Source organism: Globicephala melas, chromosome 3 (genome assembly GCF_963455315.2).
Source record: "Globicephala melas chromosome 3, mGloMel1.2, whole genome shotgun sequence".
Classification (NCBI taxonomy): domain Eukaryota; kingdom Metazoa; phylum Chordata; class Mammalia; order Artiodactyla; family Delphinidae; genus Globicephala; species Globicephala melas.
The window spans coordinates 159513552-159538034 of NC_083316.1; the positions used below are offsets into that span (position 1 = coordinate 159513552).

At 57.1% G+C, this 24483-nt stretch overlaps 1 protein-coding gene across 15 annotated transcripts in view; it reads left to right on the forward strand.

The window, feature by feature from the left end:
• The window catches only part of MAST3 (microtubule associated serine/threonine kinase 3), a 38142-nt gene that overhangs the window by 1282 nt on the left and 12377 nt on the right, over positions 1 to 24483 (forward strand). Inside the window, exons 2-16 of one of the 15 annotated variants that reach the window (XM_060296877.1) lie at positions 4501 to 4532; positions 7018 to 7107; positions 15165 to 15253; positions 15338 to 15410; positions 15600 to 15620; positions 16146 to 16224; positions 16901 to 17061; positions 17261 to 17336; positions 17630 to 17839; positions 17938 to 18039; positions 18314 to 18446; positions 19965 to 20035; positions 20447 to 20532; positions 21341 to 21549; positions 22231 to 22369. In XM_060296877.1, coding sequence (XP_060152860.1) covers positions 4501 to 4532; positions 7018 to 7107; positions 15165 to 15253; positions 15338 to 15410; positions 15600 to 15620; positions 16146 to 16224; positions 16901 to 17061; positions 17261 to 17336; positions 17630 to 17839; positions 17938 to 18039; positions 18314 to 18446; positions 19965 to 20035; positions 20447 to 20532; positions 21341 to 21549; positions 22231 to 22369 — 1571 coding nt within the window. Of the gene's footprint in view, positions 1 to 4500; positions 4533 to 6671; positions 6734 to 7017; positions 7108 to 11658; positions 12399 to 13554; positions 13723 to 15164; positions 15254 to 15337; positions 15411 to 15599; positions 15621 to 16145; positions 16225 to 16900; positions 17062 to 17260; positions 17337 to 17629; positions 17840 to 17937; positions 18040 to 18313; positions 18447 to 19964; positions 20036 to 20446; positions 20533 to 21340; positions 21550 to 22230; positions 22370 to 24483 lie in introns of those variants that run through there. The other 14 variants (XM_060296878.1, XM_030880129.2, XM_060296881.1 and 11 more) reach the window with 14 other exon arrangements.

A 24483-nucleotide genomic window follows, 5' to 3' on the forward strand; every position in this document is an offset into this window, starting at 1 on the left:
GAGGGTTGCTGGGTGGCCTTGGGACAGAGGAAGCAGCCACTGGTGGCAGGGCAGGGAGCAGGTGTTTGGGGAAATGAATGAGGCTCAGAGAAGCTAGAAAGTAGGGGATGGGGTGGGGAGGTGGGCCCTGAGGCCGAGGAGGGAGGGGAAAGGCAGGCCTTGAACCCGGGCTGCGGAACTGCGAACTTGTTGGGAGGTGAAGGAAGAGCCACATGTGTTTCGGTTGGGAGTCAGGGAGGGTGTGGGTAGAGCTGCAAGGCAGAGACCCCGAGGACATGCGGGGGGGGGAGGGGCCGTTGCCAGAGTCAGGAGTCGGGGGCCTGAGCATAGAGGAGGGGGTGCAGCAGGACTGGTTTGCAGTGGGGTGTTGTGGGGAAACAAGCCCCGCCCGGAGCCCCAGATAGAATTGAGCCCTGCCTGCAGCCTCTTAAAATAGAGAAACCGCCTTCGGATAGGCGAATGGGGGGTGCAGCTGACGTCAGAAACGGGGGGGTTGCTGTTCCATGGGGAAGAGGCACCCATTCCCTGATGACGAGTCCCATGTTACAAATGGGAAAACTGAGGCTCATAGAATCATAGCCTCTGTCCAGGTGTCACAGTGTGTAAGGCGACAGAGGATTTGAACCCAGGCAGATCTGGCTCTCCCTGCAGCCCAACCCCATACTGGCAGACCTCCATCCAAGGAGGCGGAGGGGCAAGTAGGGTTTGCCCAGTTGAGTGAGGCCATTCTGGACAGAGGGAACAGCACGTGCGAATGCCCAGAGGTATGCAACCATATGTATTTGTGGGGAAGCTAGAAGCCATTTCTTAGCGCTAGAACTGGGCATGTGAGATGGGACCATCTGCTTCCAGGGCTTCCAGCGCCGATTTTGAAGAGGTTAGACTTTCTTCCTAGGGTGATTGGGAGCTATGGAAGGTGATGGAACAGGGGAGGTCATGTCAGATCTGAGCGCTTTGAAAGACTCCTCTGGAGCAGGTGGGGGCCAAAAAGGGGGCCAGAAGCCAGGAAGGCATCTAGAGTAAAGGACCAAGTAGGAGACACATGAAAATAATTTTTAAAATAACAGTAGAAGTGTCAATAACTGCTCACATTAAGGGGCATCTACAAATGCTAAGCACTGTACATGCATTTAGGTCTCCAACAGCCCAAGAGATTATTAGCCTTATTTTTCACAAGGGGAAACTGAGGCTCAGAGAAGGAAAATAGCACCCAGGAAGTCAGGGAGTTGGAATTCTAAGTGGTCTGGCACTTGAGGATGCAAAGATGTTGAGGGCCTTGGTTTGGGGCATCAGTCACACACTCCTTTAATTGGAGCCCAGAGCGCCCCCAGCCAATCAGGTCAGAGCCAATCAGATACCCTGGAGGGTGATCCTTGCCAAAGGTCCAAGAGTCAATTCATAAAAGCTTGAGGAAGTCAGGTGCTGATTGGCCAGTCCAGACAATAGCTGGGGGTGTCCTGGCCAATCTGACTGTGGCAATGCAGGGCATGCGGTTGACTGAGTACTAGGAGGTTGTAAACAGGACCTGGCTTGGCCTGTGGACCACCAGTTTGCATTGGCTGTGGGTAAGGGGAAGAGGTGGAGACTGGCCCTTTCTGGTTTGGGTTAAGCTCAGTCTTCTGTGTAGCATTTGTAGGCGCCAGTTAACATAAGCTGTTATTACTAGGACTACTACCACTATTATTTTATCATTTTTTTCATCATCTCCCACTTTGCCCTTTGCTTAACAAACGACAGAATTTTAAAAGCAGATCCCCAAAGACAGCAACCAGGGACAGGGAAGGTGTCCAGTCTGTCTGGACTTTGTCTCTCCTGCTGCTGGGGAAGCTCCCTGGAAGGTCCATCTGGCATCCTCACGGCCCAGTTCCAACTATTCTTCTCCTCCAGGAAGCCCTCCGGCTGGTGCCATGTGGTCCCTGCTGACCTCTCTCTCTTTGCTCCAGCTGCCAACTTCCGATGAGACTTGGTGCCCACTGGGCTGAGTCCCACCTCCACCCTGTTTCCCACTAGCCTACTAGCCCAGCCTGAAGCCCTCCTCCTGGAACTCCTTTGGCTCCCCTCTCCCTCCAGCCCCTTCTCTTCCTCTGGGTCCCTACTAATGCCTCCAATATGGGGGTGTCCATGCCCTACCCTGTCTCCTTCAGAATGTGGGTTCCTCGGGGTGGAGCTGAGGCTTCTGGTGAGGAGGCAGCATCTCCCAGCCCAGTCAAGCCCAGAAGAGGATGCCATAAATATTATCTTTAAAGGGCAGTTCCGGGGAGTTAGACCACCCCCACCCCCACCCCCTTCCTAGGCGGGAGCCACTCGCTGAGGAACAGCTGGCAAAGAGGGGGCTGAAGGCAGAAGCAGATGGCGCAGGGAGCAGAGGGTCCGGGGGTGGTGCCGGGAGAGTTCCATGTGGGCCCAGCGTTCCACTGAGCCTTTGTAGGGGGGCGGCTGACCGTCCCTCACCTCTCTGTGCCACTTCACATCTTTTTGTATTTTGGAAGTAAATTAAAATTTGTGGTTAAATTGGTAGTTATTAACCTCACAAAATCATTGTGTGGGCTCTGATTGATCAAAGCTTCCCCCAGCGCCAGGCCCTGAGCCTGCTACTTGATTCCTCCCAGGGCCCTATGTAACTGGACCATTTTCCAAAGGAGGAAACTGAGGCACAGACGGGTGAAGTCATTTGTCGGGGATCACACAGCCCAGATTAGGGAGCCAGACTGGGAACCCAGAACTGTCCGTGTTTTGGAAGGAAATGGCTGGGATGGGGTGTGGGGGGGGGCGGCATGTGTGGGCACAGCAAGAACCCCTGAGTTCAGATCCCAGCTCCTCACTGTTTTGCGGGTTAGTAGGGGAGGAGGAAGCGGCATGAGATCTCATAACAACCGGAGGGGGCCGAAGGAGACCCTAATGGTGGTGGTGGTGGTGGTGGGTCCATGAACGTTTGCACAGAATGATAGTGAGCTCTCCATCCCCAGAGGTATTCAAGCAAACAAGGGGACCTCAGGGTGGCAGGTGAGCCTCCTCCCACCTTGAAGGGCTCTGACTTGATTTTCTGAGCTCAAGGTAGCGGGGGTCCAGCCTCAGGGCGACGCCCCACCCCCGCAGATCCTCCTCTTCCCCTGCCTGGAGACCCTGTTAACCCCTCCCAGCCCTGTCATCCCGAGCCCAGCAGCTTCCGGCCCCCTCCAATTGGCTGCGGGGGCTGATGACATCATTGGTTGCCATGACGAACGCCCAACTCTGGATGTGGGCAGCCCTGAGCCCACCGAGGTAAAAATAGTCCTGCATCCTCGGCGCAACCGCCCCAGTGTGTGTGTGTGTGTGTGTGTGTGTGTGTGTGTGTGTGTGTGTGTGTGTGTGTGTGTGTGTGTGTGTGTGTGTGTGTGTGTGTGTGTGTGTGTGTGTGTGTGTGTGTGTGTGTGTGTGTGTGTGGTGTCCAGAGACCTGGATTCCCGGCCCTACCTCCGTCGAGAGATGTGGGCAGCTGCCGCCCTCCGCGCCTCAGTTTCCCCGCCTGTAAAAAGGCCTCTGCTCCTGATGAGTAGTAGCGGCTCAGTAAATGTGCGTAAAATTTAGCAAGTATTGCGATAGTCTGCGAAGGCCCTTGCTGAGCTCAACAGTAACACAACAACAATAATTTCTGATCATTTTTACCCCAGAACCCTCTTACGTTATCTCCAAATTACAGATGGGGAAACCAAAGCACAGGTAGTACCAGTCACTTGGCTCAAGGTTCCACGGCCAGGAAAGAACAGATGATAGATCTGGACCCAGGTCTGGGTGTCCTCAGATTCTAAACTTGTGCCACACAGCCTTTTGAGAATTAAAAAGCCCTCCTGGGCAAGCCATATTTGAGGGTGGACTCTGGGGTCACAGTGGAACCCAAGCACAGGGCTTTCTGCCCTATATATGGTGAGGACACCCAGGGTTGGTGCAGATCGGCTTGCTGAGCTCTAAAAGAGTCTTCAATAGGGAGTCACTGGTCAGTGTGCCCAGCCCCCACAAATGACCAGGACCCAAACCTGCATAGATTCTGCAGAAGGTGAGCGGGGAATGGCTTTCAGATCTGGGAGGGGACAGGGTGAGGATGACTAAGGAATCTCCCTTTTCTCAATAGATTATTAGTATTTAGCCACTACTGACATACTTCTTTGTAAATATAACTAATTTATTTTGAATAATGACTTTTAAAAAATGCAAGTAGGGGAGCTGAGAAGGGAGGTAGATTGGGAATCTGAAAGGGCTTCCTAGACGAAGGGACACTTGAGCTGAAACCTGAAGGATGAGCTTCAATTAACAAGCACCAGAAGGGAGGGAAAGTGGTCCTGGCAGAAGATACAGTTGGTGCAAAGGCCCTGAGGCAGGGCTGAGTCCAATGTGTGGGGTGAGCAGAAAAGAGGCATTGGTTGGAACAGGGTGAACAAGGGGCCAACTGGGAAATGAGGTGGGTGGAAAGCTAGGGATGTGAAGGGTTTGTCTCCTTGAGAATGACCCCTGTTTTCTTTTCAGAAGGAGCTGAGCCTACCGCGCCGGGGACGTGGGTGAGTTTACCTGGGGCCAGTGGGCTGGGTGGGGCCCTGTGGTCCTGGGCACAGATATTTCAGCAGCAGCCTCCAAATTGTGAATTTATTTAGTAATTACTACAAAGCTTCTCACCTTGATCCTGCCCCGGTGTTTGCAAAGTACTTCACAGGTGCCTCACGTGGCCCTCACCACAGGCTGGGAGGTGAGGTACAAACTATGCCAGTTTGCAAACGAGGAAACTGAGGTGCATAAGGGTTGTTTCACTGGCTGTACGGCAACCAACTTGAAAAGGTGGCATCCAGAGTGCAGACTGTAGAATTCCAGTCAAGTATCCTAGAACCAGCTTGCATGCCTCCCATGACAGGAAGCTCACTCTATTTTGGGGAACACCGGCAGAAAATCATACACTTCAGGGTCACATTAATGTTCCTGGTGATTGGCATTTTGAGATCCCAAAAGCTCAAAAAACATTTGTTCAGTGCCTTCCCCTGTTTACAGATGGGGAAATCAAAGCCCAGGAGGGGGAGGAGTTTGCCTCGTACTGGTGGTCTGGGGGAGTGTGAGTGCAGACACTCCCTCTTTGGAGGCTGCATTTGCCTAAGTTGGGGGTGGGAATTCCCTTGCGCCTCAGTGAAATCACTCACTCAACAAACATTTTTTTAGGATCTACTGTGTGCTGGGCTCTGTTCCAGGCACAGGGGACACGGTGACGAGTCAATGCTGGACCCTGCCCGTGGAGCTTGCACTCTCTTGGGGAGAGTGATGAAGTGATGTTATACAGGGGAGAAATTAAACAGAGACAGACAGAGGGGACTGGAGGGTGGCTTTAGCCCTGAAGATGTGGGATCTCTTAGAGGAGGTGACATTTGAGACTAGATCTGGAAGAGGAGGAAGAGCTAGGGGGAAAGTGTCAGGGGAACAGCATTCCAGGCAGAGGGAACAGCATGGTCAAAGGTCCTGAGGTGCGAACTAGCTTGGCACTGGAAAAACAGCATGGAGACAGGGGTAGCTGGGGTGAAGTGAGCATAGGGGAGGTGGAGGGAGAGGAGAAAGGGTAGGTCCTGGGGGTTGGATGAGAGTTTGAAATCTGATGGTGGGGCTGGTGGCAGAGTAGCCCCCAAGCCCAGACCATCTCTTGTTGGACTGGGGGTAGTGCACCTGGTGGGGAGGGCCCTGAGGACCCCAGTAGGGAAGGGGCTTGGACACTGCCCGGAAGGCAAGCACTGTCCCCAGCCTTTGCCCAGGCTGGGGGCGGGGTAGTGGACCGTGAATCAGTACAAACCACTGAGGGCAAAGTCCTGGGCCACGGAATAGGACCAGGACAAAGACTCCCTGAGGGCTGTCTAGTCTTTGCCACCTGCGGTGTGCCTGACTGGGTCCAACCAGGATTTCAAGGGGGCCATGGCCGGACACAGACAACCGCAAACCTTCGGAGTCTGGGCTGGGCAGGAGGGAGGGTGGGGCTCTGAGCGCCAGGGGTCCACGTGTAGGGAGGAGGCTGGTGGGGCTGAATTAGGATATGAATGACGGGGATGACTGTCCTGGCAGAGGGAACCCAGGGAAACAAAGTGCTGGAGGCGTGGTCGGGGCCTCCGGTGTGCGCCGGGATGGTGACACCCGCTGCGGGCGGCCGGGAACGCCTGGGCTGAGCGGCTGCGGGTGGGAGGATTGGGGTGGGGCACGCACACCGTGGATTGGTGTCCGAGAGACACCCCCCCGGGGGCGGGGCTGGGCGGGGCTCGGTGAGCGCGGAGGTAAGGCCTCGACAGGGAAGGGGCGGGGCCAGTTGATGGAGCAAAAAGTCCGGCAGAGAAGGCAGTGACTGCCCTTCCTTTCCGGCCGTGCAGCTCGGGGGCTCGATACCCGGCACCCTCGGCGTCCCTGCTCGGGAGGGGTGGCACCGCGGCTCCCGCCTCGCACAATCCGACCTTTGCTGCGGGTCTGTGCCTGCGCGCAGGTGCGGGGCTCCGAGCCCCGCCCCGGGACGGAGAGAGCCCGCCCCCCCACCACCACCCGGCGGCCCAGGCCCCACTCCGCGTCTGTCTCGCCTGCCAGGCGTGCTGTCCCGGTGTCCGCGTCTGTCTGTCTGTCCGATCGCGACACAGTCAGGGCTTGGCGGCCACGAAGGGGGCGTCAGTACCCGGTCGCGTAGACGCGGCCCCGGCCTCGGCATGAAGTCCCGCAGGGACAAGCTGCACATCCCGGCGCTGACCCTCGAGTGAGTGCTTGGACCTGGAAGGGCAGATTTGGGGGAAGAGGGACAGACTGACAACCACCCTTCTTCCGTGTCTCTGTTCAAGTCGCCCCGAGTCGCACCGCCGCCTCCAGGGAGCCCTCCCGGGTCAACGGCCTGGCCCCGCCCTCGCGGCCTGCGCGAGATCTAGTATCCCCAGCCTCAGGCCCCTTCTCCCTAAGGAAACCACAACCCCGGTCCCGTCTCCCCATTCGGCCACACGCAGGGGCCGTTGCCGGGTTCACCGTCCCCGGCCTCTTTCTTTGCAGTCTGTCTCCACGCAGCCAGAGCCCGTCCTTGCTGAGTCCCAGCAGCCCCTGCAGCCCCTGCAGCCCCTCACTGGGCCTGCACCCCTGGAGGTAAGTGACAGCGCGCGCGGGCGGGGCTCGGACATCGCCCTGGCACCCCAGAGACTTGGAAGCTGCCCAGACCCAGCTCCCCCGCAAGGTACTGTGGGCTGGTGACATGGACGCTCTGGGCCTCAGTTTACCTCTCCATAAAATGGCACGGTGATCCACACTAGGACCATGATGGGAAAATTCCATATTCAGTCATAGGCAGCAGGTTCCCCCTTCTGATAGACGGTCAGGGCAAGGCCAGAACTTGAGCTGTTGCCCAAGGACTTCCTCGAGACAGGTGCTGGGTTCCCAGCCTGCTCAGGACCCTGCTGAATTGGCCTGGCCTCCTGTGCTGTGACCCAGCTCAGCTGGCCGGAAAGCTCCTCCCTGTGAATGTATACACACACACACACACACACACACACACACACACACACATTCCTAACGCTGAGAGTCCACCATTAGAGCCCTGTGCACTGAAGTCAACCAGGCCAAGTGGTATAGGGAGAAAAGAACCAGCTTGACTGAGCGCCTCAAGTTCCTTCTGTCCCCTCTGCAACCCTGGGAGAGAAGCACCCTTTCTGATCCCATTGCCCAGCGGAAGAAACTGAGGCTCAGAGAGGAGACACCAGTTCTCCTGGTTCAGTACGTCTGGGGGCCAAGTCAGGGCCAGCTTTGCCATGAGAGTCTGTTGAGGGTTTGAGCCACTCCCTGCGATGGTGGGGTCTCAGGATCTTGCCCCTGTATGGGAGAGAACATCAGGGATATAGTGGGCGCCTCACACAGCTTGGGCAAAAATTCAGGGAGGGGACAGATGTACAGGTCAGTGATGTCTAGAATTTGATGGCCCATCAACCATTTACACCTTAGTATGAATGAGCTGCTCACACTCTTCCCATGGGCCTTTAGTGGGGAGAAGAGAGAACACTTTGGAGCCCACACTGGGAGCTGGGCAACAGGCAGGTACCTTCATTAAGCAGGCATCTACTGTGTGCCAGGTGCTAAGGGCATAGCTGTGAAAAGATGAACATAGTTTCTCCCTCATGAGGCTCTCAGTCAGTTCTCAGGAAGTAGGCAATGAACAAGGGAATGGACAAACAAGACACATTCAGACGGAGACCTCTTAATGTGGTGTTTGAGCCAGGGCCTGAGCAGAGCTAGGGGAAGGGAAGCACCAAGCAGAGGGAGCTGCACATGCAAAGGTCCTGAGGCAGGACCAAGATTTTTAAAGCCCCTGTGGCTACCTTGGGGGAAGAAAGGTTGGCTGGGGACAGGAGACAGGAATGGAGGTGGCAGAGGCAGGGAAGTGGCTAGGGCAACATCTAGGTGGGAGATGGTGGGGCCTGGACCAGGCTGGGGTGTCCAATGGGAGGCAGAGACTGTGTCGCCCCCATTTAGCTGAGGAGAAACTCGGCTTGGGACCTCAAAGTGTGTTGTCCAGAGGCACCCTGAGAGAGAGTGTCAGGCCAGATCTGACTCTGGGTCCTTGGCCTCAACCTCAGGTGAGGACAAGATGAGGGGAGGGACCTGTTGAGAGCAGATAAGCCAGTTTTACCAGGAGGAAATAGAGGCAGAGAGTTTGGGATTCTAGCTGAGTCCACTGGCCCCTTGCTTGCCACCAGGGGGCAGCAGAGCCCCATTGACTTGGGCCAGGCAAGGAAATGGGTACCTGCCTCCCCTGCTCCAAGGGGAATAAGCCCACATTTGTCCCCTCGGCCTCCAAGGCCCTGTGGGTCCAGCTCCTGTGATGAACCACCCTGCCCGCCCCGCGTTCTCCCATCCACCTCTCCAGTGCTCACCCTATTCTAGCCGTGCGGCTTCCTGGACTGCCAGAATATAAGCTGGCCAGCCTCAGGGCCTTTGCACTTGTTGTCCCCCCTGCCCAGAGCTCCGCTTTCTCTGTTTACTCCTTTATTCACTTGTCAAGTCTCCATCAAGCTCTCAGACAGGAAGCCTTTCGTGTCTAAACCTCCCCGCCCCTGCCCCACCCCACCATAAAGGCCCCCAAGCCCCAGTTGCATCCATTATGCACATCCATTTCCCTCATCCTGACCCCATCATGGTTGTGCTTTCCATGTTTTCTTGTGTGATTATTGAGTTGTTTTTCTCATCCAAAGGTTTGAGAGCCACCTGAAAGCCTGACCTGGATCTGTCCTGGTCATCCTATAGCCTCAGGCAGGGCCTACTATACATCAGGTGCTCAGTTAATGCTTGTGGCACAGACACATGGGAAGCAGCTGGGAGGGCTCTACCTGTGGTGTTGGAGGGGAGCAGTTTGAAGAGAAGGTCATGAGTTGGGCCCATATGGCCAAGGGGACAACAAAGAGGCTGTTCCAGGCAGGAACAGCATTGTCAGAGGCGTGTTCCCTCTGGGGGCTTGACACCAAGGACGGGAAGAAGTTGGATTTTCTACCGAGGGCACTGGGAGCCACATAAGGTATGGGGCTTGGAGGGGCATGGACAGCTCATGGGCAGGTATGAAGGGCTGGGGTGGCCCTACCAATGTGGGGTTGGAGATGGGGGTCTGTATGTCCACCTGGGGCTTTCCTATTTACACAGTTACTGGCACAAGCAGAGAGAGGCAAAGTCTGAGGCACAGAGTTAGGATTCGAGCTCTAGGAAAGGGATTTACCCAGGAGTGTGAATTTGCTGTAAAATGAGGAGCCGTGGAGGGTGTGTGAGTAGGGGAGGGGCTTGATCTGGTGGGCAAGGGGCTGGCACCAGAGGTCACTTGATCAGCCAGCCTTTCGCGGGAGGTCTTTGCCATGGCCACAGGCCCTCTGGATTGCCAGCTGTAGCCCTGTTCTGCAGAGGAGGAAACTGAGGCCAGATGGGCGTGGGAGAAGCAGCTGCTGGGGATGCCAACACAATGGGCATAGTGGGAGGCACGTAGGCAGCACAGGCTGGGGATGATGGGCAGCTCCTTTACTAACTGTGTGCAGAAGTGTCCCCGGCACACATGGTAGGGGGAGCTTGTGGACACAGCATGTTAGCCTATGGTGCATGAGACCATGGCTTCATCCCCACTTGGGTCCCAGACCTATGGGACCTCGAATTCCTCCCATGCAGGAGGCTCTGTTTCCTGTATGTGGCTCAGACTAAGCACCTGAGGATGATGGGTAACCTCCCTCATCCTCATCTACACATATGACCCCACAGCAGAGCCTGTTCTTTAGCCTCAGAATAAGTCCAGAATCCACCCACTTTACTCCACAGCCCCACCCTGGTCCAGGCCTGTGTCCTCCCCTCCCAGACCCTGTTACAGCCCCTCACTAGCCTCCTGCTGCCTCTACTCCTGCCCCCCAACAGCTTCTGTTCCTCATGGCAGACATGGGGGGCGGGGTTTACAGACATAGTCCAGATCACACCCTCCCGCTGCTCACACATCCTCCATGACTCCCTGTTGCTGCTGCAGTAAAACTGCACTCCTCCCTGTAGCCCACAAGGCCCACATGGTGAGTCTTGCTGGCATCTTCCCCTCAGTCCTGCTTCAGGGCCTTTGCATGAGCTGTGCTCCCTGCCTGGGATGCTCTTTCTCCATGGCTGGCTCCTCTTCCTTCTCGATGTCTCACTGCTGGCTGCAGTGTCACCTCAGAGAGGCCTCCTGGCTAAAGTCGTCCTTTGCCAGCCTTACCCCTGTGCTTTTCCTTCCTCAACTTCAGTGTGTGAAATTAACTTGTTCATTTAATTGTTTCCTGTTCACTCTCTGCCTCCCCTACCAGACTGGGGACTCCTGGGGGCAGGGATTATTTGTGGCCTGCATCCCCAGGGTTCAGTACAAGGGCAGACACACAGTAGGTGCTCAATGTTTGTTGAGTGAATGAGTGGCCAGATATGGGTTGTTTGAGCCCCAGTCTGGGGGGCATGGAGAGCAGGCCTGGGGAGACACTCAGCGGATATCTGGGCCACTGCATGTGGGCCACCTGAAGGAGACACTGGGCTTGGAGGCAGCAAGGCAGGGAGTCTGAGAGAGACTTGAGAAGCAAAATGGGTGGCAAGATGGATGGGCAGGGTCAGGGCTACACATCAGGTAGCAAGACCCCCTGTACGCCTCAGTTTTCTCAGATGTGGGGTCTGGGCTCCAGGTCAGTCCTGCCTGGGCCGGTTCCCAAAGTGTTGTGTGGCCTGTGGAGGGTCCACCTTCAGGGTGACACTGTCCCTGACTTCCTGGGGCTGTCATGAAAGGAGGAAGCATTAATTCACAGAAGCATTAATTCCATAGTGAAGATTAACTGTACCCCCAGCTCTGTACCAGGCACTTTCTGTGCCTCTGATTTTATTACATTTTCACAAAGGGACATGTGTATATGGGGAACCAGAGGCCTGGGAGTTTGCCTAATGCTAACGTTTATCGAACGTTTACCAGGCACTCTTGGGAGGCACAGTGTAATCTTCATGTCAGCCCCATTTTCCTCCCATCTTACAGTTGAGAATACTGAGGCTTGAGAAGTTAAATCAGGCATCTGATTCCTGATAGTAGCCAGGCTGATGGCCTTTCCCGTCGTACAGACAGGAAAAGCATATCAGATGCCCTGACTCAGTTTGCTAAACACACCCTCTCTGCCAGTCCAGTGCTGGAAGATGCTGGGACCTCAAGGAGCCCAAGCCTGGGGAAGACAGAGCTGGACAGACACAAGAGAAGACCTCCTGAAGGAGGGGACGCTGGATTTTGCCAGGCAGGAAAGGCATTCCAAGAAGTACAGCCAGCGTGGGTGCAGTAGCATGAGCTGGGCCAGGCTGCTGAATGGGTCTTGAGTGCCGCACTCAGAAGGGGTTAGCGCCGAGGTAGGGGAGAAAGGGGCGCGATCGGATTTACATTTTGAAGGAAGGGAGCCAACTTCGAAGGCCCTACATCCAGGTACCGCCAACGCCCCGCCCCCGCCGCCCGCAACCCTGGCAACGTCCCGCCCCTCCGCCCGCGGCCATGGCAACGCCACGCCCACCAGCCAGCACGCGGGTTCGCAGGTCTTGCTTCCGCGTCGCTCGCCCCACCCTCCAGGCCAGGCCCCGCCCCCGCGCTGTCCTGGGCGGGGTTCCAGGCCTCGCTCCCGGCCTCGCGCTTCCTCCTCGCCCCCCACCCCCAGCCCCGCGGCGCGTGCCCCGCCCCTCACCGCGGGGCTCCCGGGGCAGATACCGCCGTGAAGGTTCGCGTCCCGCCGCCGCTGGTTGCGCCCGCGCGCCTCTCGGGCCTCTGGCGGCGGCGGCGGCACAAAGGGAAGCAGCATGTCCGATCCTAGCTACTGGACGGCGGTGGCGGCGCCCGGCCACCGGAGCCGCCTGGCCAAGGGCGCGCTGCTGCAGCGCTCCAAGAGGTAGGGGGCTTCGCGCGGGCAAAGGCGCGGCGGCCGACCGAGCAGACACGAGTTGCCAAAAGTGTATCTCGGCAGCGCGGGGAGGGCCACTGTGTCCGGCGGTAGGGGGAAGTGGGCGGATGCACTGGGATCCAGGTATCCCCTGGGGTCCCAGGCACCTTCCTTTCACCGCTCCTTACCCAAATTGGGATGTCTGTCCGCCGGGGTCGCAGCTCAGGTGGTGACAGAAGCAGCAGGGATTTGGGACTGAATCAGGATTCGAACCTGTCCTCTGGGCAGACCTGCGGAGGAGCTTCCTGGAAAAACTGAGGCTGTTTAGTCCCTGGGGCCCAGTCAGCGGAAATGATGGTTCAGAAGCAAATATTTGCTGCGGGAGGATGATGTGTTTGTTGGTTATGGGGGGTGGGGGGAAATCACGGTGTTCTATCCAGAGCAAAGTGGAGTCTCAGTTTCTCCTGAAAGGCAGAGAAGCTAAGTGAGGACTGTGAGCTCTGCTGGACCTGCGTTGAAATTCCAGCTCAGCCACTGTCAGGCTGTGTGCCTTCAGGCAGTTCCTTAACCTCTCTGTGCTTGAGTGTCTCACCAGTGCTTGGTCGGGGCACCAGAGGGGAGCACAGGCAAAGGCTGGGCGGTGGGACCAGCTGCTGAAGGACCTTGAATGACTAATCCAGGGTTTAGGCTCTTCTCCCAGAACCTGGGGAGCCACAGAAGGCTCATGGGCACCTCAGGGATCAGGTGCAGGAAACTGGCCTCAGGCGCCTCTTTTCTGACATAATTCTCACTCTCTGTTGTGCCACAGGGCTGGTTATTGAAAAACTAGGCAGCTTCTCAGGGTCCTGGGCCTTCTCCTTCTCCAGGGAGGGCTGAGCACACAGTGGGTGCTCAGTAGATGCTCGGGAATTGAACAGATGATGCCCAGTTCCCCGTTGAGATCTCAGATTTGGTTGTTTTCAAGAAAGCCCTGCCTGAGAGCAAGAGGGAGGCTCCCAGTGTTTTTCCCAAATGCTGTTGGAAGTGAAAAATGATGCATTGGGGTGCAGTGTGGGGGTGAGGGGCTGGAAGAGGATGTGGGCTGTCGGATGTGTGTGTGTTGGGGGGGTGGTGACAGGAAGTTTTGCAGGAACCTGTGGGTTTCACTTTTGCTTTTGCATCTCAGACTAAAGGACAATCTTTGTGGCTGATGACATCTGTGGCCTCAGTTTTCCAGGCTGGGAAATGGGTGCAGCTGGTCTCTCCCTCCTCTGGGCTTATTGGTATTGGCAGATGTCGGTGATTTAATTCGCTGGAGAGGCATTGCTTGCTCTCCCACCATGTACCAGGCCCTGTGAGTAATGTCAGGAGAAAGATAACAATATACGTAACATGCCACAATTTACCCAGTGCCAGGCCCAAAGCTGAGCACTGTGTATGCACCTTTGCAAAGTATACAGATGGGGAAATAGGCTCAGCAGAGCAGCTGCACATGGAGCCGTGGATAGGCTGAACCCCTCCTCCGTGCATGTCTTGTCTCCTGAGCCGGTTGCTGACCTCACTCTCCTTGGCCTGCACTGTGCCTTCTGCCTGGGACGCCATTCCTGGCCCTGTGAGGCCCCGAGGTGTCATCGCTCCCTCCCTGAGCAGTTCTCCCGCCAAGGCTGGGCTGCGTTGGCGGCTCAGGCTGTGTGGGCTGATGCACTTGTCGAGAGAGAGCAATCGGAGCCGTTGCCGGGCGACTGCTGGAGTGGGTGGGGGGAACCGTGTCGCTCCCAACTTCCCTCTGCCAGGGCGGGGGCTGGGGCCAGGGCACATATGGGAATTACTGGGCAAGGGTTGCGGGGGGCGCCTGGGTCAGGGGTCTGGTGGCCAGGAGGGAGCTGGGATGAAGGGAGGAAAACATGTGGGCAAAAGTTTGGCAGAACAGGGACTTCCCTGATGGTCCGGTGGGTAAGACTCAGTGCTCCCAATGCAGGGGGGGCCCCAGGTTCGATCCCTGGTCGGGGAGCTAGATCCCGCATGCCGCAACTGAAAGATCCCGTGTGCCGCAACGAAGATCCCACGTGCAAACTAAGACCCGGTGTACCCAAAATAAAATAAATAAATAAACAAATAAATATTTTTTTAAAAAAAACATTCTTTGGAAAAAAAAAAAAAGTTTGGTAGAACAAGAACAGGACCCAATGTGCAAGATGCTGGCTTTGGGGTTTCCAAGGATCAGATTGGCGTTTTAGGGGGATCTTGGGGAGGGGGTCTGCTCAGAGATTGGAGCAGTGGCCCTGGGAAAAGGTGCATAAAATGGAGTTGGGCGCCTGCCTCAACCCACCTATGGGTTCCAGGATCCTCTCCAACCTCTGCCTTATTTACCATTGTTCCTGGCAGTGGCCACGATGTGGGCAAGGCTGTGGGGCGGGATTGTGGAGCAACCGTCCCCCCCCGCCCCCCACCCCGGCATTGTGCAGCATGCAGAACTTCCCCCACCAGAGATCGAACCCGTGCCCCCTGCATTGGAAGTGTGGAGTCTTAACCACTGGACCGCCGGGGAAGTCCTGGGCGTGGGATTGTGAACACAGAAGCTGGAGAAGCTGGGCCAGGGCTATGATGTTGCAGAGGGGCGGTCCGCCTGGGGAGCAGAGAGAGAGTGGTCGCCCCCAGCTTCCTGTCCTGCCTGGAAGCCATCACCCATGTGCTCCCAGCTGAGCAAGTGGTCCTGTGAAGCAGGAGTCCTGGACCTGAGCATGTGGTCCTGTGAAGCAGGAGTCCTGGACTTGTCCCCACCTTCCCCCCCAACAGCTGCCGCAGCGGGAACCGCAAGAGCCTGGTGGTAGGAACGCCCTCGCCGACCCTTTCCCGGCCCCTGTCACCCCTGTCCATCCCAACAGGTGAGCGCGCGGGCAAGCGGGGCAGGGTGGGAGTGTCCTGTCTCCACCCCCACTGACCCAGTTTCCCCCCCCCCGCCTCCTCAGCAGGCAGCAGCCCCCTGGATAGTCCTCGGAACTTCTCAGCTGCATCTGCTATCAACTTCCCTTTTGCCCGGAGGTGAGTGGTCTCTGGCTTTGGGGGATGGTGTTGACGTGATGGGCGAGGGGACAGGCAGGGGCATGCACCTGGTGGCTGGACCTGCCTCCTCATTAGCCTTTTCCCCACCCCTGGCCTCTGCCCTGCTGTGGTCTCTCCTCTGGCTTCCGCCCTTGGCAAATGCACACATGCACGCACGGTCTCCTGCAGCCACATCCCGAGCACAGACAGGTAATTTCTATGAGCCCTCCGGGAGGGGCAGGGGGAGGGGGTGGCATGACTTCGTCCAGGAATCACTCATTCACTGAAAGTTGTTAATTCACTTAACAAGACCTGATGGAGGACCTGTTATGTGCCAGGCACTTAGATGTCACTTATTCATTCAACAACGTTTATTCAGTGCCTGCTGGAGGCCGTGCCCTACACTGGGGGCTGAGGAATGGGAGGCTGGACTTTGGCCCTCAGGGAGTCCTCAGTCTGGTGGGAGTGGCCAGCGTGTACTCCAGCAGCTGCAACTTAGAGCAGCTTTGATGGGGGACGTACTGGCCGCTGGTGTCAGGGAAGACTTCCTGGAGGAGGCAGCTGAAGAACAAGGAGAAAACACACAGTGGACTTGCTCACCCTGTATTCCTGTTCTTGGCCTTTTCAGAAGGTCCTTCCTCCAATGGGGCCAGGATCAGCCAGCCACAGTGCTTGCCCTTGGTCCCCACAAGCTGCAGGGTCCTTGCCTTCCTTCCAACTTCTCATTCTCTCCAGGGCCGACGGCAGAAGATGGTCCCTCGCGTCCCTCCCGTCTTCTGGCTATGGAACCAACACGCCCAGCTCCACTGTCTCGGTACCCACAAGTCCTACCTTGGCAGGCAGACAGGGGAGTGCCAGGTTGGGGGTGGGGAAGACACGTCTTTGGGTTTTTTTTTTTTTTGCAGTACGCGGGCCTCTCACTGTTGTGGTCTCTCCAGCCGCGGAGCACAGGCTCCGGACACGCAGGCTCAGCGGCTATGGCTCACGGGCCTAGCCGCTTCGCGGCATGTGGGATCTTCCCGGACCAGGGCACGAACCCATGTCCCCTGCATCGGCAGGCGGACCCTCAACCACTGCGCCACCCGGGAAGCCCCTTTGGGATTTTTTTTTTAAGGTGTTGGATAGTTATCCAATCAGCAAACATCCTGGCTGGCCCCTCTGTGCCCCATTTTGGGCAATGTTGGGGTGTCCCTGAAAGGACCCAGCCTCAGCCCCAAGGGACTCCTGGTCCGGGATACACAGATATCCTCATCCTTGTGTGGTCAGGGAAGGCCTGGTCAGAGGGGGTCTTGGGGCTGCCAAGGGAGCAGGTAGGGAAGGCTTCCTGGAAGAGGGGACATCAAAGCTGGAGTTTTGAGGGATGCACAGGAGCCAGGCAGGAGAGTTACCATCTGATGACCAGCAGACAGCCTGAGCCTTGAGGGGTAATGCTGGGGTCCTGGCTGTGGCACTGACCATGAACCCATGGCCCCGATACCCCCTCCTGCCAGTCGAGCTCATCCTCCAGGGAGCGCCTCCACCAGCTTCCTTTCCAGCCGACGCCGGACGAACTATGCTTCCTGTCCAAGCATTTCCGCAGCTCAGAGAGCATGGTTGATGAGGAGGGCGGCCACCACTCACCTCGCCTTCGGCCCCGCTCCCGCAGCCTCAGGTGGGCCTCGACCTCTGACCCCAGCCCCAGCCCCTCCCTGGGCTGGCTTTGGGACCCACATCGTGGCTCCTCCTCCACCTTTGGTCCTGACCGTGCACAAGCCTGGCCTCCGGCCCTTGGCCCTCAGACCTGACTCAGCCGCCCTTCCCTGGGCTGTGTTTTGGGTCCCATGTCATAAGCCAGTTGTCCCCTCCTTCAGCCCTGGACGCACAACAGGGGCCTTCGACAATGAGATCGTCATGATGAATCACGTGTACCGGGAGAGATTCCCCAAGGTGGGCAGCGCCTGGCGGCTAGACCAGCCCCAGCTCCCTCCATGTTGCTGTCCCTCCAGTGGCACCTGCTGTCTTCCTGGCTGCATCCCCCCTACCTGTCCATTTCTGTTTTTCCCTATCTCTCCGTCTCAAACTCCCCCCTCCCCCACCCGCACCTGTGCACGTTGCTGCTGCTTCTCCAATCTTTGGACCCCATCGCCACATCTTCTCTCTCTCCCGCCCCCATCTGCGCATGTCGCTCCCCAGCCCCATCCAGTGACCAGGCCACCCCATCTCCCCTGCTCCCTGCCCAGGCCACAGCACAGATGGAGGGCCGTCTGCAGGAGTTTCTGGCCGCCTTCTCACCCGGCGCCCGGCTGGCACTGGCTGACGGCGTCCTGGGTTTCATCCACCACCAAATCATCGAGCTGGCCCGCGACTGCCTGGCCAAGTCTGGAGAGGCTCTTGTCACCTCCCGCTACTTCCTGGAGATGCAGGAGAAGCTGGAGAGGCTGCTGCAGGATGTGCGTGGGGGCAGGGGAGCGCAGGGTTTAGGAGTCCCCAAGGAGGGCAGGGCAGGACCAAGGGCTTGCAGATGACGCTACCACCCATCTGCCCCCAGGCCCATGAGCGCTCAGACAGTGAGGAAGTTGGCTTCATTGTCCAGCTTGTCCGGAAGCTGCTGGTCATCATCTCGCGGCCAGCGAGGCTCCTCGAGTGCCTGGTGAGTATCTTGGCACATGGCCAGGTGCCGGGCTGAGTCCAGGCACCCAACGGTCCTGCCGAGATACAAGAGACAGGCCCCATCGTATAGGGCTTTGAGAGGAATGCTGGGGGCTGCCGGGCTGCGGCGGGCTTCCCAGAAGAGGGGCCGGGAGCTAAGATCCCAGGGACAAGTTGGAGCCACTGGCGAGGATGCTTCAGACAGAGGGAGCGGCGTGTGCAAAGGCCTGCAGGTGGGACCAGGCCTCGGCTGACCAACCCCTCTGCACCCCCAGGAGTTTGACCCTGAGGAGTTTTACCACCTGCTGGAGGCTGCCGAGGGCCAGGCCCGCGAGGGCCAGGGCATCAAGACGGACCTGCCGCGGTACATCATTGGGCAGCTGGGCCTGGCTAAGGACCCCCTCCAGGGTGAGCTGGGGGTGGGGCAGAAAGAAGAAACTGGGGTGAGATTGCGGTGGAGCCGGGATTCCAACCCATGCCCACCTGACTCCAGAGCCGCCACACTCTCTCTTTGGCCCTGTCCTCAACCACCTGCAGGGCATATTATGGGGAAAGTGCCCGGGATTCCGGGGTAAGGTGGCCACAAGTTGGAGCCCCTGACCTGCCAAGTCCTCAAATGCTAAGTCAAGTTGGGCCAGGGTACCAGAGGACCACCTTTAGCAGTGGCATCCACGTTGTCCTATGAATTCACAAAGCACTTTCCCAATTTCATCCTACTGTGGCCCGGGAAGTGGGAGTCAGACGGGGCAGCCCATGGGCACGACCAAGGTGGCCGAGAACCCCCCAGCCAGGACAGGGGAACAACCGAGACATGGTGCTAGGGGAGCGTTAAACCTGCCCTGGTCCAGGGGTGGTTGGGGGAGCTCTGGGAAGAGAGGATATTCAGGCTGGGGCCTGGAGGATGGAAAGGTGTGCAGATTTAGGGGAGAGAGAAAATGAACCGGGCAGGGGGAATGGTGAAGGCAAAGGTTCTGAGGTGGGTCTGTGTCTGGTGTGTTGGAAGAGCAGCGAGGAAAGGGGTGTGGCTGAGGAAGGAGGGGAGCTGGGGGGAGGCGACGGGGTCAGCAGGGACCAGCCGCAGTGGCCAGCGTCCACTGGGATTGGGCTGCCATTGTCCCCATTTAAAGCCAGAGAGACTGAGGCTCCGGGCAGATGAGATTGAGCTGGGGTTCAGGCCCAGGTGTGCCCGAGACCAGATCGCCCGTGGACTAGCCGTGTGGCCGCAGCCAACCTCTTTTCTGTCTCATGAAGATGACGCAGGTGGCACTGTGGGTGGGCCCGGGTGTCAGAGGAAACACGAAGTGGCCAGGCAGGCAGGTGGCAGCTGAGGCTGCGGGGGCAGTCATCTACCCAGCACCGCGCAGTGGGCCCACTGACAGTGGGACGGGCGGGCTGCATCTGAACCCGGGCCTCCCTCACCCTGAGGCTCACTGCCTCATCTTAGCCTTGCTCTGTGACCGCAAGACACTGTCTTCATGGCCACCGTCACTGCTGTTGTTCACCAGCTGCACACTCCCACCCGGGGCCACCCCTCTGCTAAGCCCCAGGGCTGGAAACTAAGGGGGCTCGCCTGGGCCATGCCCTGAGCTGAGGAGGATGTTAGGAGCCATCACCCAGAGGGGCAGCGTCACAGCCGGTGTTCACAGGCCCAAGACTTGGGGCCAGGGTTCAAGGTAGGCTGAGCATTCGGAGCCTGGGCTTCCCACCGGCCCTTCTAGAAGGTTCCTTAGTCGTTGTTCAGCCCAGCTTCCTGGGTTTGACCGACACCTGGAAGCAGTAGGGGCTGAATGACAGTATCGTGGGAGCTGGTCAGGGGCGGCACCATTTCCCCAGCCCAGGATGAGCCCTGGAGGCCTCCGGAAGTCTCCGGGTGGTGGAGGGGCGGGGCTCAGAAACCCCATTTGAGGCTCCTCCCTCATTTTACAGAGACGGTGCCTCTGAGTCACCTTGATGACAGTGGAGGACAGCCCCCAGCACCAGCACCGGAGTCCCCAGAAGTAAGACGCAGAGCTTTGGCAGCCCCACCTGTCTTGTTCTTTTGACGGTAGATCAGGTGGCCATGAGAAGGGCTGGGTTTGCTGTTTGCTGAGGTTTTGCATACAGCAGGTGCTTAATGAACGCCTGTGACTTTGGGGGGGATGGTGGGGGCAGGTGAGACTGCCCTGCCATGGAGGTTGGGCAGGGCAGGGTTGGAGGGGGCACTGCAGAATGTGTAGGAGTTTTCTGGAAGGAGGGCATGCGTAGCTTAAGCAAAAGCTCAAACTCGGAAGCTGAGTTTGACAAGTTTGTGTAGGAGAAGAGGTAGCGTCAGGTGCCAGGACCAGCAGTTGGGACTTGCGGGCAGGAAGAACACAGCCTGCTCAGCGGTGGGGCAGGACCCTGACCCCTCTTGCTACCCACCCCCCCAGAGTCGTGCCCTGGTCGGCCCTTCACGGAGGAAGCCCTGTGAGAGCGACTTCGAGACTATCAAACTCATTAGCAATGGAGCCTACGGGTGAGTCCTTGGGTACCCCATAGACCCATTTCTCAGATGCCCATGGGGATGGTTGAAGCCCACACAGCCCCTGAGTGTGCAGACAGGGAAACTGAGGCCTGAAGAGGGAAGTGGAGGCACAAAACAGCAGGGGCATGGCCTTGGAAGGGCTTGTCCGTGATCTAGGTCCTTACTTACCCCAGGTGTTTGGGGTTCTAGGAATCTGGGGACTGAGCAAGGGAAAAGATGGCCACACGATGGCAGTAGCGTGCGCGAAGCATTCTTTAAGTGCCGCTTTGACGGATTTGCTTTGGGGGAGGGGGAGGAGTCCCTCACAGCATAAGACCGTTGTGGGGTCTGGGACGGAGGGGGGCTTTCAGAGGAGGCTCCGCAGCACAGTGGGGGGGTCTCTGGGTCTGAGAGCTCCACAGGGCAGGAGCGGCTTGGGGTCTTTAATAGCCCCAGCGTTTATCTTATCTACAAGGTATGCAAAACCAGCAGGCTCTAAATGGCTAAAAGTCTGCTTATTTGACTTGTAGTTAAAGCGATTTGAGTGTGTGCCAGCGGGGCTTTTGAGCTAACGGGTCTCAGTCGGCTGTGAAGAAATAAACAACCTAGGGGGTCATCTTTGGCTCTTTATATGACACCAGGGAGAGTGGCTTAAACCCACGGGGTGGCCGCTTTGGGAGAAGGGAGGGCACAGCGCAGGCAAAGGCACAGCGGGTTGGGTTCTGGACCCAGGTCGGGTCCCAGTGCTTGCCGGGACCTGGATCTCGGGCCTCAGCGAGCCCGGCTCCCCCCCACCCCACCCCGCCCCGCCCCGCCCCAGGGCCGTCTACCTGGTGCGGCACCGGGAAACGAGGCAGCGCTTTGCCATCAAGAAGATCAACAAGCAGAACCTGATCCTTCGCAACCAGATCCAGCAGGTCTTCGTGGAGCGCGACATCCTCACCTTCGCTGAGAACCCGTTTGTGGTCAGCATGTTCTGCTCGTTCGAGACCCGGCGCCACCTCTGCATGGTTATGGAGTATGTGGAAGGTGCGGTCACTGGGGCTTGCATGCCTCCAGAGCAATGGAGAGCTTACTCCTGATCCAGAAGAAATACCTTATCCCTCCTTTGATCAAGCCCGCAGTCTGCTCTGTCCTCCATGAGGTCCCAACCTGCCTTGGGGGACCCTCAGTCTGTGGTGGGGGACCCAGCCTCAGGGAGTTGGAACTGGGGGATCCCAAAGAGAAGTGTGAGGGCAGGACCCTAGGGTATAGGGGTAGGATGGACAGCCTAGGCAGGAGGGACTGGTGGGCAAGGGCCTAGAGGCTAGAGCAGCGAAGGGAGGGAGGCGTGCGTCAGAAGGACTAGGGGGGTTGGGGGCCAGGGTGAGGAGTTGTGGGATCAGGTTTGCAGTTCAGGAAAGAGCAGGGCCTTCAGGTAAGTGCAGGACATGCATTTAACCAAGCGGCTGCCGGGTGAGCAGAGGAAGCGTGCACTTAGGAGGCACCAGCTGTGTACAGGGGAAGGGACTGTGCACTTAACAGAGCTGCTGCCCTGCCAGGGGAAAATCAGAAGGCAGGGTCTGCCTATCCTCCCGCACCTCCCAGGTCCCCACCCCAATTCAGGACAGATTGGAGACACTTTCCAGAAGGTGGGGAGGGCACATAGGCACAAATCTGGGCACGGCTGTAGAGCCGAGGGCCTCTGTGAGCACGTCCACCCCTCTGCAGGCGGCGACTGTGCCACGCTCCTAAAGAACATGGGCCCGCTGCCCGTGGATATGGCCCGCATGTACTTCGCCGAGACGGTGCTCGCGCTGGAGTACCTGCACAACTATGGCATCGTGCACAGGGACCTCAAGCCAGACAAGTGAGTGGGCCTGGCTCTCAGGGGGCGGGGCTCAGAGTAGCCTGGGGGCGGGGCCTCTGAGTGGGTCTGGGACTGCTCAGGAGCCCCACCACCTAGATTCTCCTGGCATCATGGGCCCCCTGCTGGTAGAAAGCAGGGATCTTGGCAATGTTGAGCACCTGGTGTGTACTGAGAGAGCAGGTATTTAATAGGCGCCTGCTGTGTGCAGGGGAAGGACAGTGCACTTATCGAGGTGCTGGCCAGGCAGAGTGAGGGGGCACAGACTGGACAGGGGAAGGGACCATGCACTCACAGAGCTGCTGCCACACAAGGGAAGTGAACATGCACTTATGAGGCACCAGCTATATACAAAGAGCAGGGACATGCACTTTGCAAGACCTTATGTGTAGAGAAAGGGACTGCATGTCTTGAGCTCCTGCTGTGTGTTAGTGCAGGGAAGAAAGAGAGTCCTAGAGTGTTTATTTTATCCTAGTTTCTAGTAGGCACCTACTGAGTGCCCGGTGCTCTCTGGGTGACTGAAAAACGCAAGTGTGAGTGTAAATAATCCCTCATACTTTGTAACCCTTTCATAATTTTCAAAGCACTCTTCCGTACATTAGTTGAGCACCTCCTGTGTACAGAGGAAAGGGCTGCTCTTTCGTCAAGTGCCCTTTGGATACCAGGCAAGAAGTATGAGTTTCTCAGGTACTTGCCATGTGGAGGTGTGGACATAAGCGTTAAGAATCTGCATGTTTTCAGGGCATCTTGTAGTTTGCAAGTGGCTTAGAAAACAAAGCACCTGTATTTGGCACCTGCTGTATACCTGCGCCTGTGCTCACCGTTTTAAGGAACCCAGACGGCGGTATAACTAACTTCTCGCACACTGATGACCTTTTTGAGTTTATAAAGCACATTTTTTAGCTGGCGTGTATTTACTGGGCACCAGCTGTGGAAAGGTGATCAGAACCACAGTTATTAGGCAATGACTGTGTGTCAATCCCCGAACACTGCAGCTATCTTTTTATAAAGTTTTTATGTTGAGGTCAGCATGCATTGATCACCTACTGTGTGCCAGGGATATGGGTCCCTTTCCAATGGAGGTACTTGCTGTGTGGAGGCGTGAAGAGCCCTGCATGTTTTCAGGGCATCTTGTTTGCGAGTGGCTTCGAAAACAAAGCAAATGTGTGTTGGCATCTGCTGTGTACCTGGGCCTCTGTGCTCGACGCTCTAAGGCTGCTTGCTTTGTGCCCATTGGGCCTCTGTGGGATCATCCTGGAGTGGGATCTTCCAAGTGTCCCCAAGGCAGGGCCTGCCCCTCCCAAGCTCAGGACCCTCATCTGAAAAACGGTGTGGGAAGGTGCAGCCCTGGAGGGTTCAGGGAGGGATAGGCCCACACAGTAGTTGCTCCAGAAAAATATTTTTTCTTCTTTGCTTCGGAAAATTTCAAATACACCCCAAGTCAGGAGACGGTACATTCGTTTGCTAGGGTTGCCCTAACAAAGTACCACAGACTCGGGGGCTTAAACAACAGAAATTTATTCTCACAGTTCTGGAGGCCAGAAGTCCAAGGTCAAGGTGTCGGCAGGGCTGCGCTCCCTCTGAAGGTGATGGGGAAGGGTGTGTTCCAGGCCTTTCTCTCGGTTTCTGGTAGTCCCTAGGCTGTGGTGCTCCTCCTGTATGCGTGTCTGTGTCCAAATTCCCCTTTTTATTTTATTTATTTATTTTTTACTTTTTAAAATATTTATTTGGTTGCACTGGGTCTTAGTTGCGGCAGGTGGGCTCCTTAGTTTCGGCCCACCAGCTCCTTAGTTGCGACACGCATGTGGGACCTAGTTCCCTGACCAGGGATCGAACCTGGGCCACCTGCATTGGGAGCTCTGAGTCTTAACCACTGGACCACCACAGAAGTCCCCAGAAATTTATTTTTAAATGGGCAGATGTCCCCCGGAGGTGCGTGAAAATGTGACTTTATAAAATAAAGCTGGCGCATATCATTTTATCACTTAAAATATTCATATCCTTAAGCTTGCAGGAGAACATGAACAGCAGCATACATGGTAGGTGTGTAAGTTTTAAAAAACTGGTGCGCCCATGAGAGGCACAAATATTTCTGTACACAGCAGGTGCTAAAGACA